The 16,586-nt window shown below is 44.0% G+C and overlaps 1 protein-coding gene and 1 non-coding gene across 2 annotated transcripts in view; one reads left to right on the top strand and one right to left on the bottom strand.

Moving 5' to 3' along the window:
• Window positions 1-16,586, bottom strand: part of ANKDD1B (ankyrin repeat and death domain containing 1B) — a 78,999-nt gene that overhangs the window by 20,572 nt on the left and 41,841 nt on the right. Inside the window, 3 exon segments of the mRNA XM_061429877.1 lie at window positions 10,915-11,001; window positions 13,482-13,585; window positions 14,844-14,850. Of these exon segments, the coding sequence (XP_061285861.1) occupies window positions 10,915-11,001; window positions 13,482-13,585; window positions 14,844-14,850 (198 nt within the window).
• On the top strand, window positions 8,385-8,500 carry LOC133256322 (U5 spliceosomal RNA). The gene has a single exon (XR_009739189.1). It is a non-coding gene; the product is annotated as a U5 spliceosomal RNA (small nuclear RNA).

Here is a 16,586-nt window from a genome sequence, read left to right as displayed (position 1 = left end):
TTCCTGGGTGTGACAGTGTTTCAACCTACAAACTCCTTTGGAAGTCCTCTAGCCTGCCTGAATAGGTTTTTCCGGCCACATGTGATTGCTCAGAGCCTCCCAACTGTGAGAGGCATGAGATGTTCTAAACTGTCTAAATACAGATTCCTTTGAGCAGTTAAAAGATTGATTAGAAATTGTATTGGTGAAGGGATTTTCACTTGTTGGGCCAATGTTTGCTGCTAAGTTTCCATATCCCTTACCTGCTGTGTCCCTGGCAGTGTATTGATTAATATAATTGGTGTAAGTAGTAGCTTTAATGTTTGTAACCTGGGACCCTTGAGTTAATTCTTTTTCTTGTTATAGCCCACCACACCTTTGCTCTGTAGGAATGCAACTTTATCTAATGCTTTTGGAGGGTGGCTCCTGACCAATCACCTTTAGAGAAAAATAAGTTTTCTGAAGAAAGGGTCTTAAAATGTTAACAGGCCTCCGGGCCAGAAGATGATGCAAATCACCTAAGCTTTTGCATATGATAAGTTTGCAGGAAGAAAGCCTGGCTTGCTGCATGACTCTACCCCTTCTCCCATTATCCTCTATGCATAACTTAAAGTATAAAAACTACTTTGGAAAATAAAGTACGGGGCCTTGTTCACCGAAAAATAAATAAATAAATAAATAAAAGTACTTAATACACTAAAACTAACAGCCAGTGTAGCAAGTTATTATAAATTCCTGGTGAATTATATTATAGTTTCTAGTGACATCTTTTTTAGTCCTGTTTACAGCAGATTGCTGACATGGTTGCTTGTAGAGTTCTTTACAATCGGTGATGACAAAGATGAAAAAAAATGGAAGTGGTTTTACTGACTTACCTTGGATGCTATTTTGGTTGTATCCTTATTCACAAATAAAGTTAAAGGGGAGTTTCTAAGCCCAAATTGGACACACTAGAATGTAGCTCTAGACTGCAAACTATAGCAAGGGTACCTCATGTTCTATCAAACCTAGTTTATCACCGATTTCGCTACTAAGGAAATCAGATGTTTAAACAGTTCTCAATGGCCATATTTTTGCAATAATTTATTAATGAGAAGCAAAGGATAGTAAATTCTTTGGAAGCAAAATCAATGTCCAGAATGTGGGGAACATGACATGTGTTTTACTTAGAAGCCAAACGTCCTTTGTCCGAAGCACATCAGACCGTCCCCAGACATCCTGGGGGCACCAAGTTGGCTTTCTTTGCAGCAGAAGATAGTCATGCTTTTTCTTCTGCACGTGTCTTTCCTTCTTTCCTTCCTCTCTCCCTCCCTTCTTTCTTTTTGTTTCTTTCTTTCTCTTTCTTGATTTGTTTGATTCAATACAATTTACAGTCCAAAAAACTACAGGGGAAAGAGCCACATATGGACTGAACTTCTAGGAAAATTTTTTGTTATGCATTATGAGTATATCCTACCATTATTAATGATTGCATACAGGAAAAATACAGCTTTTACACTCTAGTTGAAATCTATTATATTGTTACAATCAGTCATAGGTTATGCAATGGATTTCAGCTTGATGTATACACTCCAGTTGGTTGCTAAATTCTCTGATGTTGTCTAATAGTACAAAAATGTCAGATTATGCTGGATACAATTCTCACTGCTTTTAAAGAAAAGGCAAAGAGTAGATAATTAAAACACAAACACCAGGTAAAAAAAAATTGTGGCCACTTCAAGAACCAGGAATCTTAAGAAGGAGAAATACTAATCAGATGACTGAAGACACAAATTATGTTTCCTCAGAAGAACCTCACAGTCTTGCATTTTGCAGTGGGACAAATCGTTTATCTGCTGTGGATTTCTTGCTTAATCACAAGGTCAGGGTGGTTATTGCTGATAAAGTAAGCCCATCATTTGGTAGAATGGATTCAGTTCAGTTCAGATCAGCTGCTCAGTCATGTCCAACTCTTTGCGACCCCATGGACAGTAGCACACCAGGCCTCCCAGAGTTTACTCAAAGTCATGTCCATTGAGTTGGTGATGCCATCCAACCATCTCATCCTCTGTCGTCCCCTTATCCCTCTGCCTTCAATCTTTTCCAGCATCAGGGTCCTTTCCAATGAGTCAGCTCTTTGCATCGGGTGGCCACAGTATTGGAGTTTCAGCTTCAGCATCAGTCCTTACAATGAACACCCAGGACTGATTTCCTATAGGAAGGACTGGTTGGATCTTCTTGCAGTCCAAGGGACTCTCAAGAGTCTTCTCCAACACCAGAGTTCAAAAGCATCAATTCTTCGGGGCTCAGCTTTCTTCACAGTTCAACTCTCACATCCATACATGACCACTGGAAAGACCATACTCTTGACTAGATGGACCTTTGTTGGCAAAGTAATAGCTCTGCTTTTTAATATGCTATCTAGGTTGGTCATAATTTTCCTTCCAAGGAGTAAGCGTCTTTTAATTTCATGGCTGCAGTCACCATCTGCAGTGATTTTGGATCCCAAAAAAATAGTCTGACACTGTTTCCACTGTTTCCCCATCTATTTCCCATGAAGTGATGGGACCAGATGCCATGGTCTTCATTTTCTGAATGTTGAGCTTTAAGCCAACTTTTTCACTCTCCTCTTTCACTTTCATCAAGAGGCTTTTTAGTTCCTCTTCACTTTCTGCCATAAGGGTGGTGTCATCTGCATATTTGAGGTTATTGATATTTCTCCCGGCAATCTTGATTCCAGCTTGTGCTTCTTCCAGCCCAGCATTTCTAAAGATGTACTCTGCATATAAGTTAAATAAGCAGGGTGACAATGTACAGCCTTGATGTACTGCTTTCCTATTTGGAACCAGTCCATTGTTCAATGTCCAGTTCTAACTGTTGCTTCCTGACCTGCATACAGGTTTCTCAGAAGGCAGGTCAGGTGGTCTGGTATTCCCATCTCTTTCAGAATTTTCCACAGTTTATTATGATCCATACAGTCAAAGGCCTTGGCATAGTCAATAAAGCAGAAATAGATGTTTTTTCTGGAACTCTCTTGCTTTTTCCATGATTCAGCGGATGTTGGCCATTTGATCTCTGGTTCCTCTGCCTTTTCTAAAACCAGCTTGAACATCTGGAAGTTCATGGTTCATGTATTGCTGAAGCCTGGCTTGGAGAATTTTGAGCATTACCTTCCTAGCTTGTGAGATGAGTGCAATTGTGCAGTAGTCTGAGCATTCTTTGGCATTGCCTCTCTTTGGGATTGGAATGAAAACTGACCTTTTTCAGTCCTGTGGCCACTGCTGAGTTTTCCAAATTTTCTGGCATATTGAGTGCAGCACTTTCACAGCAGCATCTTTCAGGATTTGAAATAGCTCAACTGGAATTCCATCACCTCCACTAGCTTTGTTCATAATGATGCTTTCTAAGGCCCACTTGACTTCACATTCCAGGATGTCTGGCTCTAGGTGAGTGATCACACCATCGTGATTATCTGAGATAACCAGTGTTAACTGCTAGCTGGTTCCTTTCACACTTGTCTGCCTGCTCCTCTGGTGCACAAGTCTGAGTCCCCCAGCATCACTGCAGGCCAGTAGGTCTTGAGCAGAATCTCAGCCTCTCTTACACACATGTATGTGTATACACACACTTATATGATTTTATATAGCGAGTGTATTTTAAATAATTTATATATAAGAAGAATTCTTTTTTGGAGAAGGCAATGGCACCCCACTCCAGTACTCTTGCCTGGAGAATCCCATGGACGGAGCAGCCTGGTAGGCTGCAGTCCATGGGATTGCGAAGAGTCGGACACGACTGAGCGACTTCACTTTCACTTTCATGCATTGGACAAGGAAATGGCAACCCACTCCAGTGTTCTTGCCTGGAGAATCCCAGGGATGGCGGAGCCTGGTGGGCTGCCGTCTGTGGGGTTGCACAGAGTCAGACACGACTGAAGTGACTTAGCAGCAGCAACAGAATTCTTTTTAGAACTTCAGTCTTCTCTGGTTTTTCTTTTTTTGTGTAGCCTCCTCTTCTCCAGTAACTTCATTTAGTAAGTAGGATCTGTGTGTTTATTTCTGTGCTTTTTCTCTTGCTCATATAATCATATCCACATTGCTATCTTTCCACCTACTTACCCACTTACAATAGATATAGATACATACATAAACACATATGAGTTTTTTTGGTCATTGTGTGTTTTATAAAAAATGGGATTGTACTATATTTTCTCTGCATCTTATTTTCCACATTTGGAAATCTCTCCAATTGTTATAGCCCTAATTAATTATTTTTAATGCTTACATGATGTTGTGTGACTGTTCCCTGATCTGTTCAGTGTTCCCATATTGATGGACATTTGCTTACCTTGCTGTCAGTTTTAAGGATTGCAATTAATAACCTCGTTTAAATAACATTCAGTTCAGTTCAGTCGCTCAGTCGTGTCCGACTCTTTGTGACCCCATGAATCGCAGCACGCCAGGCCTCCCTGTCCATCACCAACTCCTGGAGTTCACTTAGACTCACGTCCATCGAGTTGGTGATGCTATCCAGCCATCTCATCCTCCGTCATCCCCTTCTCCTCCTGCCTCCAATCCTTCCCAGAATCAGAAACTTCTCCAATGAGTAGATCCAGAAATGCAGGAAACATAAGAGATGCGAAGGGTTGATCCCTGGGTCGGGAAGATCCCCTAGAGGAGGGCATGGCAACCCACTCCAGTATTCTTGCCTGGAGAATCCCCATGGACAGAGAAGCCTGGTGGGCTGCATACAGTCCATGGGGTCGCAGAGCTGGGCATGACTGAAGCAACTACACACCACTTACTGAATGTGTATCAGTGTGCTTGGCCCAGAAGAAAGCTGCATCCACACATTATTTCAGTAAGAGCTCTAGAGCTTGGCACATATGGATGCTTCACAAATCATTGCTGAAAGACTTAAACTGTTAATCCCCATAGTAATCCTATAATGAAGAAATACCTTTATTTATATTTGAGGAAGTCGAGGCTCAGAGACACTAAGTACCTGGTCTGAGGTCCCAAACTGGAAGGTGGCAGAGCCAGGCTTGAATTCCGATCTGGTGAGTCCAGCCACCGTGCTGTACTGTCCCCCATCTCAGAGGACCACAAGGCAGTGCCCTCTGTGGGGTGGGCATCTGGATTTCAAATGGGACCTCCTCTTCACTGTGCCTGTTGAACTTCATTCTCCATTGAAGACTCTCTAGAAGTTAATCAGTAACATTCATTTTATTTCATCTCTTTCAGGAAACTTTCACATTTTTTTTACCTCAATCTTAAAAATAATAACAAAAGCTTTTGACAAATGAAGTCTATACATTTCTTTTACTTCCTCTAAGTATGACTGAGCAACCATACATTTTATAGCCTGGAGCAGACAGACTTGGCTGAGGTCTGGGCGTATATTAAATATGTGGGTTGAGCAAGTCCTGCAACTGCTGAAGTCCTCAGTGCTTGCCTCTGGGCAATGGGAAGAATAAAACCTATTTCACGGTGGCACCAAGGCATGATTTTGAGGGATGTCTTGACCTCCATGTCTCTTTCGATCAGCAATATCTCCATTCTTTGATGTAAATGATTTTCATACTTCCTCAATCTTATGTACAGATACCTCTGCCTGTGAGCAAAATGGCAAGCCATTCTCCCACCCCTTTCCAATCCGACACCAACCCTAAGCCATTCCCATGTAGCAACATCAAAGCAGTCATTGCCGGGATGCTTAAATGAGTTAATGATGACAGAGCACTCAGCAAAGAGCTTGGCCCATGGTAAGTGCTCACTGAATGGTAGTTGTTATAACAATTATGATAGGGTGAAATGCTGTCTTGTTTCCTCAGACTGACAACCATCATCAAACAGCATTTAATGTCAGGATGAAGAAGTCAGACACTCCAGTTTGATCCATGCTAACTAGGAGCGTGGCCTACGATTGAATTCCATTCAAATCAGCAGATGTGTGTTCACAGCTGGTTTTGTAAGAGACACAGGACTGTCTTCCTTTTCAGTGGGCTCTGGATGCTTTCATGGGAGACAGCTGTGTGTGGGGAGGATCAGACAGGCTGAGGGGGATCAATGACCAAAGAAGGTTTACGGGGCGCCTTCCCCACTTCTGCAGCTTCTGCTGGGCTTCCTGTCTGTTATCTCTTCAGCTGGCTCTAAGTTTGCCCTGTCCCACTCCTCTCCCTCCAACTCTGACCATTTGCTGGGGAAAAGGCTGAAGAACCCTGACTATGCAGCCAGGTGTTCAGCTGAAAGATCCTAAAACGAAGCTGCAATGAGAACCATATGCAGAATGAGCAAATCATGAGTCCCCTGGGTCATCTAGGGAGAGGAGTCTCTGAGTCCCATTCCTAAAGAAACCTGGATTCTTCCGTGGGAGAGACAGTCTGTCCTTTTCCTGAGATCTGTGAGTGGGGTCAAGGATATTAGCCAAAGCCAGTGGGAACTGGGATCCAGAGCTCAGGGTCCGCTAATTCATTGTTGGTACCACATTTGTATTTGCTTAAAGGTACTGTGGAGCTCATGAAATTCACTGAATGGAAAAGACTGCTCCACCTTCACAACTGCCTTTCTTGCCCAGTTTCTTATCCACAGAAAGTGACTGAGAGCCTGTACACCTGCCCAGAGTTACTAATTCTTCTCATTAGCCTTGGAGGGAACTCCAAAAGCTCACAAGAAAAGCCCAACAGGGAGGAGGTTTTTATTAATCAAATGGATGTAAGTAGGCCCAGAAGAGATTGGGTAGGACGGCAGAGATGGAGGGCACCGGGAAATATTTTGAGGTTTCTCCCAACTCTGTAGCTCTAAAAAATATGTGGCCTCTCCAGAAGAGAGAGATTAGAGCAGCCAGGAGAAGTTAAGCATTAAGTAGTCTAGATATTTTGACTGTATGTGTAACTTCCACCCAGTGATCAAAAATAATACTCAGACCAAAAAGTTTGGAGAGGGAGGGACACTGAAGGGAAGGGCCTCAGAGGCCACTCATGTATCTGGATATTTACAAAGTCTGGTGGTACAACATGAGGTTGGTTGCAGCTGTGTAAAGAGAGGACCTTCCATTGGTTTAAAGGAATCTTTACAGGAAGTCTCTAGAGGTCCAAATGCAAAGAAACTCACCCTTGTTGAGAAGGCTGGAGATAATGAGCACGAGGGTCTGAGAAGACAGCTTCTTCTGTGGACCTGTGGGCCACACCTCACAGCCTTGGATTTCATCAGACCTGTTGCCTCTCGTCTGGGGAGAACTGACCCAGAGGCTCCCATTCCCAGCATTTCCATGACTTCAGAAGCAATGTACTGCTCTTTCAAGCACTTTGTGCTGAATGTTCTTTTTCTCTCTCAAATATCCAGTTATGTAGGGACCCACTGCTTTCCCCTTTTGCTGAATTCAGCTGCGAATTCCTCATAGCAGGGTGAAGGGAAATTTCAGGAGGAAGATACGCCCAGGAGGCACCAAGCTCCTCGTGCTGGTCTCCACCGGCCTCCTCTCCTGGGAAGCCGTCCAGGACACCCTCTCTGGGATCCCTGTGGGAAGGGATGGTCAGGTTGGACTTTGGGTGCCCAATTAATGGCTGTTTGTGAAACTTTTACTCAACTTGGTAACTTGTCAAATAACCCTGCTGCTGCAAAGTCGTTTCAGTCGTGTCTGACTCTGTGCGACCCCATAGACGGCAGCCCACCAGGCTCCCGCGCCATTTTTTTTTTTTTTTGGCCTGCGCAGTTTGAGGATCTTAGTTCCCCTACCAGGAAAGGAACCAGCAGGGAGTGAAAGCTAGAGCCCAAACCACTGGACCCCCTGGGGATATCCAACGCTCCAATCTTAAACAGGACACGGCTATGAATTTTTCTCAAACGGCAGAATATTCCAGAGTGTACATCTTGGAGGTGCACGGTACAGACAGACAAAACACCTGTGCGCCCACCACGCAGTTCAAGAAAAAGGAAACTGTCAAACTTTGATAACACTCAACCCACCGAAGGGAGGAACCACGGTCATGAATTTTGTGCCAGTCACCTGCTTTTTTTTTTTTCTTTTTCAACTTAACAGCAAAGTCTGTAACAGAAATCAAACTCAGACATACACAAAACATCTGAAACCCGGGTCTCCGCTGAGTGCGGCGTGTGAACGCCAGCCAGCCCGCCCGCCGCTTCGCCCCCTAGTGCTGACACAGGGGCGCTGCGTGGAGACAGCTTTCCCGAGCGGAGAGGCCGCCCACTTGCCTTATTTGCATACTCACCGTGCACTGCACACCATACACGTTTAAAATTATAAAACTTCAAATTTTCTTTTACCTATGTGTTCTGAAATTAGACCCTTGTTTACAGAGTAATCTAGAAATTTTTGCTCAGCCACTGGCTCTCGGTGTTATCTAGTCACTCTCACTGTTCTAGGAGTTTCTGTTACCCGCGCTAAGAATTGCAAGGCTGTAGGCCATACTCTGGTTTCTCTTCAGACCGTATAAATCTTTCGCCTTTTACTAAAGATTTCCGTGGAGAGGAACAATTCTGAGTCTAAAACTAATTTTTTGAGGCCTTGCTTTGGCAAGGCTACTTATATTGGTTAATGAAAGACTTGTGATGGTTGATTACAAAAGTGGCTCAAGTTGTAAAGGGTCTGCCTACAATGCGTGAAACCTGTTGATCTCCGAGTGAAAAATACTCAACCCACTCCAATATTCTTGCATCTAAAGCCCCATGGGAGGATTTAGATAGGCTTTATATAGTCCATGAGGCAGCAAAGAGTCAGACACGATTGAGGCACTTCCTTTCTTTAGTGAAAGTGTTTGTTTTTTCCGTTGGTTTTGGGGGGGTTATTGTATAATCCCCGGTGGTTAAAGTAAAAATGTATGCATGTTATCTTTAACTTAGTCGGTTCGTTTTGTCAATGAGTCGGTTCTTCACATCAGGTGGCCAAATTATTGGAATTTCAGTTTCAGCACTGGTCCTTCCGATGAAAATTCAGGACTGATTTTCCGTAAGATGGACTAGTTAGATTTTCTTACTAAAAGACTCTCAAGAGCTTTTCCTGACACGTTAATTAAAAAGCATCAATTTTTCAGTGCTTAGCCTCCTTATATAGTTCAATTCTCACATCCATACATGATTGTTGGGAAAAGCATGTGTTTGACTAGTGGACCTTTGTTGGCAAGGTTAGTGTCTCTGCTTTGTCATATGTTGTCTGATTGCTTATACCTTTTCTTCCAAGGAGTGAGCGTCTTTTAATTTCATGGGTGCAGTCACCATCTGCAGTGATTTCAGAGCTCCCCCCGCCCCACCCATATATTTGCTCTGAAGTGATGGGAGCAGATGCCATGACCTTCGTTTTCTGAATGTTGAGCTTTAAGCCAACTTTTTCACTCTCCTCTTTCACTTTCATCAAGAGGCTCTTTAATTCTTCATTTTCTGCCAGAAGTGTGGTCTCATCTGCATATCTGAGATTATTGATATTTCTCCCACAATCTTGATTCCAACTTGTGCTTCATCCAGTCCAGCATTTCTCATGATGTACTCTGCATATAAGTTAAATAAGCAGGGTGATAACATACAGCCTTGACCTACTCCTTTCCCGTTTTGGAACCAGTCTGTTGCTCCATGTCAAACTGTTGCTTCTTGATCTGCATACAGATTTCTCAGGAGGCAGGGAAGGTGGCTTCCCATCTCTTGAAGAATTTTTCCACAGTTTGTTGTGATCCCCACAGTCAAAGGCTTTGGCGTAGTCAATAAGGCAGAAGTAGATGTTTTTTTGGAACTCTCTTGCTTTTTTGATGATCCAATGGATGTGGGCAATTTGATCTCTGGTTCTTCTGCCTTTTCTAAATCCAGCTTTTCTAATCACAAGCGATTAATGAGAAAGCATATGTTTATTTTCCTTATTTGAATATCAGATCACCTGACCTGCCTCTTGAGAAACCTATATGCAGGTCAGGAAGCAACAGTTAGAACTGGACATGGAACAACAGACTGGTTCCAAATAGGAAAAGGAGTACGTCAAGGCTGTATATTGTCACCCTGCTTATTTAACTTATATGCAGAGTACATCATGAGAAACGCTGGGCTGGAAGAAGCACAAGCTGGAATCAAGATTGCTGGGAGAAATATCAATAACCTCAGATATACAGATGACACCACCCTTATAGGCAGAAAGTGAAGAGGAACTCAAAAGCCTCTTGATGAAAGTGAAAGTGGAGAGTGAAAAAGTTGGCTTAAAGCTCAACATTCAGAAAACGAAGATCATGGCATCTGGTTCCATCACTTCATGGCAAATATATGGGGAAACAGTGTCAGACTTTATTTTGGGGGGCAAAATCACTGCAGATGGTGATTGCAGCCGTGAAATTAAAAGACACTTACTCCTTGGAAGGAAAGTTATGACCAATCTAGATAGCATATTGAAAAGCAGAGACATTACTTTGCCAACAAAGGTCCGTCTAGTCAAAGCTATGGTTTTTCCAGTGGTCATGTATGGATGTGAGAGTTGGACTGTGAAGAAAGCTGAGTGCCAAAGAATTGATGCTTTTGAACTGTGGTGTTGGAGAAGACTCTTGAGAGTCCCTTGGACTGCAAGGAGATCCAACCAGTCCATCCTAAAGGAGATTAGTCCTGGGTGTTCATTGGAAGGACTGATGCTAAAACTGAAACTCAAGTACTTTTCCACCTCATGCAAAGGGTTGACTCATTGGAAAAGACCCAGATGCTGGGAGGGATTGGGGACAGAAGAAGGGGACGACAGAGGATGAGATGACTGGATGGCATCACCGACTCAATGGACATGAGTTTGAGTAAACTCCGGGAGTTGGTGATGGACAAGGAGGCCTGGTGTGCTGCAGTCCACGGGGTTGCAAAGAGTCAGACACGACCGAGTGACTAAACTGCACGAATTCTAATACTGCCTCTCAAGGCTTTCATCCAACAGGGAGGACTCAGCAACCAGCTCAGTTAAACAGAGTGAAATCCATGGACTGACCTTGTAAACAATCTTCAAGTTATAGCCAGCCTTCAGCACGGTTTCAAGTTCCATGTTTCCAAAATCAGCAGCTACATGCAAAGGAGTCTGCAAGCCTCTGCTATGAGAAATTTCAAAAATATAATTCAAGCATGTTAAAGAGAGAAGAAACCTACATAATGAAAAGACACAGGAAAGCAAAGGTGTCCTCCACAGGCATAAGGGAAAACAGATAAGCTTATTTTTAAACAGGAACAGGAGACATTAATTGCTGTTTATTTATAACAATGAAAAATTGAAAGGAAGTTACATGCTTAATAAGGAGACTCATGAGATAAATTATGGTATATACACATATTGGAAAAGTAGGCAACCATCACAAATGACTTTTTAAAATAATTTCAATAAGGGATACCTACAGTAGTAAGTTCATAGAGATACAGCGAAATGGTGTGTCGAGGAGGAGGGAATAAGGAACTACTGTTTAAAGAGTATGGAGTTTCAGTTTGGAACGATAAAGCTCTGGAGATAGTGTGAGAGTTATGTACATGGTCAATATGCTTAATGCCACCAAACTGTACACTTAGAAATGGTTATAATAGTTAAGTTTTATGTTACATCTATTTTTCCAGAATAAAAAATAATTTCAGAGATTTGTAAAAATGAAAAAGTGCTTGTAACATTTAAAACCTTAGGAAAAAAACACTATCTAGCTGAGCTCAATTTATATATAAAAATAGAGAAAGAGAAGAAAATGCGTTGGTGATGTTAAGAATGATAACATCTAGATCGAGGGATTAGAGGTTATTTTTATTGCCTTCTTGATGCTTTTCTCTATTTTGCAAATTCCCTACATTATAGTGTATACAAGGAGTGTCAGCTTTTAATTCCTTTCTGAAGTAACTATTTTCCGACAAAAAGGACAAGAGTGTCTCAGAGAAATAGATGAAATCACAAGAAAATCACCCATCTTATACCTCCCACCAAAAGAAATTCTGATGTGAAGACATTTCTAAAATATTAACACAGAAAGGGACACTGGTTGCGACCCAGCCCAACTCCTAAACCGGAGGGAGGAAGCAACTCCCTCAGTGTCACACAGCTGGGCAGTGCCACCTGGCTCAGGACTCTTCCTCCTAGCGCACAAGGCCAACCTGCTTGGGATGTTAGCAGAATTAATATCAAAAGGCATTCACTAAAGACCCACTTTAGGTGGCAGTGTGCCCCTCTGGCGGCTCATTACCTAAGATACGGAACTTACACTGACAGACTGATCAAAAGTGTATACCAACATGGAACAGAGACTAGTGTCACACACCAAATACTCAAAACCTCCCTATGGCAAAACTGCTAGAAGTCTAGAGGGCAGGAAATGCACCAAAATATTAAGAGAGCTCTCTTTTTTGGGGGGGATTAGAACCAAATTGTAAGTTTTTAGCTTATTTATGTTTTCTTACTTTTATACATTGTGTGTATTCTTAGTCTAACAAAAACCATCAATGATGAAGAGTTTGATACCCTGGGTGGCAGTCTAGTAAGCCTCGTTCGCTGGAGTGGAGCTAGTGAAACCAGAACCACTTGTGAGTTCTGTCCATGTGGAGAGAAAGATGCTGCCCATAAGAAAAGATCTGGGGCATTAACATAGCTGAACACACATGTATGTTTAATAACAAGGGGGATTTTTCTTTCCATCACTTTTGGGATAGTAAAAGACCAGGGAGGAGAATGGTCCCTGGGGAAGGAAGGGACAGACAGGGAGTTAAGTCCCCATTCACCTCAGGGCACCAGTGACCTCACAGGTTGGAGCTGGAGCAGAGATGGGCATCAGTGCTCTGGCTTCACAGATGAGGAAACCGAGGACTACCCAGTGGGTAAGTTCAGGCATCCTCACCAATCATGGCTGCTCCTGACCTTGGAGGGGGCAGCCAGGAAGGAGGGAGAGGTCCCGAGGCTCATGGGTTAAGACCCCTCTCTCTGAGAGTTTTCCTTCCCACTCCTGGCCTCTGGAGGAGTGCAGCCCGTCCCACAGCAGGACCCAGTGCAGACAGCACCCACCCCCATCCTCTTAATTCTTCCGCCTCAACATTTCTATTTCTAGCCAGTGATGGATGCCTTCTATGGAGCATTTGGTTCTGCTCCAATGACTGAATTCATGGTGATTTAAAAAAAATTTTTTTTCAAGAGGTCTCTTTTGCCTTTGGGCAAAAAGAAGATACATTCATTTACTGTCTGTCATACAGAAACAAAGCTTCCTTCTGGGGGAAAAGGGTTCTCTGCCAACTACAACATTTCACACTGGGGGAGTAGCTTTTGATTTAAAGAGGCTCTGGTGATTTACCGCCGAGCTACAGTTTATCTATCTGAAGCACTGGGCCTGTTAAACGTGAACAGTTTAATAATGCACTGGCTGAATCCCAGTTGTGCATTTGAAAAAGACAGAATATGTGTGTGCAAGTGGGAGTGAGGGTGAGAGGAGGAAAAGGATAAAAAATAGATGTGCCTGTTCCTCCCAGGAACCTTGAACTTGATCAAAACTACCCCGAAACACACTGAGTTGAAACAAGAAAATTGACTCTCCAGGTTCTGACTTGCTGGTTTACCTGATTTAAGATATCAGTGTCATGCTGTGCACTTAATAAGCTGTTCACCACTGTGACATGGTTATTGAGAACAGCTAATGAAAAGGGGACGCCTTAGGCTGCAGAAACAAATGACAATGTCAAATTCAAAAAATTCTGGCTTCAACATTCAGATCAAAAAGTGACTCATTTCAGCAGATAATCCCCTGAACACTGACACTGCCCAGCGTGGTGGTGAGTCCTTCACTAAGTCTTCAGCAATCATTTGCCTGCCAAGGCCGCACAGCTAACCTACTCACCAGCAACCCACCCTCCTGCATCATTTATTCTAGAACTTGATTCTGAGCACCTACTATTAGCCAGGCTCTTTTCAGGACGCTAGGGGTTCAGTCAGCATCCCGAAAAAGAGCCTGGCCTATGAATGAATGGAAACTATGGCTTTTCCAGTAGTCATGTATTGATGTGAGAGTTGGACCATAAAGAAGGTTGATCACTGAAGAATTGATGCTTTCTAACTGGGGTGCTGTAGAAGGCTCTTGAGAGTCCCTTAGACAGCAAGATCAAATCTGTCAATCCTAAAGGAAATCAGACCTGAATTTTCATTGGAGGGACTGATGCTGAAGCTGAAGCTCCAATACTTTGGTCACCTGATATAAAGAACTGACTCACTGGAAAAGACCTGATGCTGGGAAAGACTGAGGGCAGGAGGAGAAGGGGATGACAGAGGATGAGACAGTTGGATGGCATCACTCATTCAGTGGACATGAGTTTGAGAAAACTCTGGGAGATAGTGAAGGATAGGGAAGCCTGGTGTGCTGCAGGCAATGGGATCACAAAGAGCTGGACACGACTGAGCGACTGAAGAAGAGCAACACGGGGTTCAATGGTGAACGTGGCCCAGCCTCAGGAATCTTTCATTGAGTAGGGAAAGTAGACATTGATTTTTTTTAAGTCACAAAATAAATATACGGTTACTAATTGTGTTAAGTACCTTGGAGGAAAACTGCAGAGTAGTAAGATAACATATGTTGGGGTGGGCTGAGGGCCAAACTTTCCGGAGGGCAGAAAAAAACTTTCTTGAAGAACTGACGTCTGAGCTCAAATATGAAGACTAAGAAACTACTGAATACCTTAATTGCAGGACTTCGCAGAGCCTTCAAAGAGCTAAAGTGCAGTGGGAGTAACTACAAGGAGGAAATAGCAGTCATATTCCATATTTCCTAACTTGCCTTGAACTAGGGCTTTTTCTCCCTCGAGCGGGTTGTGGGACTAACACCCCCTCACCTAGGGTACGGTCCATGCTCAGCCCTCCCACCTATGTAGTCTGACCACCGTGTATTCACTAGGCCCGACAGTCTGCTTTCCTCCCACTTTGTGGCTAAAATGCCTGTCTTCCGGCCACGCACTACTCACCTCCACCGCGGGCTCCTTACCAGCTCTGGCAAGCTCAGTGCCCGCCTCCACAGTCACACACAGCCTCTTGCTGCCTTACTCCCACCCAGCTGCCCCTGGTCCCGGGGGCTCAAGAGAAAACACCTCCCTGGGGGTGGACAAGGCAGCTGCAGGGAGGAAAAAAGGCGAGGAGAACACAGCTAAGGTGTGAGAGTGAGGTGAGGGGCATCTAGTGGGGAGGGGCGGGGTTGGGGCACAGGGAAGACAGAGCAGCAAAGGGGATGCAGTGAGACCCTGTGGACCACAGAAGCTGAGCTGAGAGGAGAGAGAGTGGAGAGAAGGGGTGCAGATGCCTCGAGGGTGGGTGCAGAGGACGGCGCAGGGTGCTCAAGCAGAGACGATGACGTTAGTCTGCATCAGGAAGGCACATACAACACATCCTCCTAATGGCACCACTACACACTCACGGCCCCAACAGTTCAGTTCAGTTTAGTCGCTCAGTCGTGTCCAACTATTTGGGACCCCATGGACTCCAGAATGGAGAAGGCAGTGGCACCCCACTCCAGTACTCTTGCCTGGAAAATCCCATGGACAGAGGAGCCTGGTAGGCTGCAGCCCATGGGGTCGCTAGTCGGACACGACTGAGCAACTTCACTTTCACTTTCCACTTTCATGCATTGGAGAAGGAAATGGCAAGCCACTCCAGTGTTCTTGCCTGGAGAATCCCAGGGACGGGGGAGCCTGGTGGGCTGCCGTCTATGACAACATGACTGAAGCGACTTAGCAGCAGCAGGACTCCAGAATGCCAGGCCTCCCTCCATCAGCAACTCCCAGAGCTTGCGCAAACTCATGTCCATTGAGTCAGTGATGCCATCCAACCGTCTCATCCTCTGTCATCCCCTGCCCCTCCCATCTTCAATCTTTCCCAGCATCAGAGTCTTTTCGAATGAGTCAGCTCTTCACATCAGGTGGCCAAAGTATTAGAGTTCAGCTTCAGCATCAGTGCTTTCAATGAATATTCAGGACTGATTTCCTTTAGGATGGATTGGTTGGATCTCCTTGCAGTCCAAGGGACTCTCAAGAGTCTTCTTCAACACCACAGCTCAAAACCATCAATTCTTCAGTGCTCAGCTTTCTTTATAGCCAACTCTCACATCCATACAGTTAATACTCTCATATCCCCAACAGTTAATACTGTTTAAAAAAACGAGGCTGACAGCTTTTCATTCACAACCACCCCAGCAGTTAGGTCTTCTATTCCACACTTTACATACTGAGAAAGTCAATTCCTAGGCAGGTTGATAAGAAGTCCAGGTCCTTGAGGAGGAGAGAAGGGCCTGGGGCTCTTGAAGAGGAGATAGGGGCCTGGAATTCTCAAGGAGGAGGAAAGGACAAAGTCTTTTTTTTTTTTTCTCTCTCTTTCTCTCTCTCTACATTCCTTAGTCTTAGTCACATAAAACATTTTTTTCCTTAAGCCCAGAACTGATGATTACACAACAAACAACTCAGTTTAAACTCTGTACTAAGGATTATATCGGAGAAGGCAATGGCACCCCACTCCAGTACTTTTGCCTAGAAAATCCCGTGGACGGAGGAGCCTGGTAGGCTGCAGTCCATGGGGTTGCTAAGAGTCGGACACGACTGAGCGACTTCACTTTCACTTTCCACCTTCATGCATTGGAGAAGGAAATGGCAAGCCACTTCAGTGTTCTTGCCTGGAGA

The sequence above is a fragment of the Bos javanicus genome, chromosome 10 (genome assembly GCF_032452875.1).
Source record: "Bos javanicus breed banteng chromosome 10, ARS-OSU_banteng_1.0, whole genome shotgun sequence".
NCBI classification, from domain to species: Eukaryota; Metazoa; Chordata; class Mammalia; order Artiodactyla; family Bovidae; genus Bos; species Bos javanicus.
This window is presented reverse-complemented; position numbering and strand designations above follow the sequence as displayed.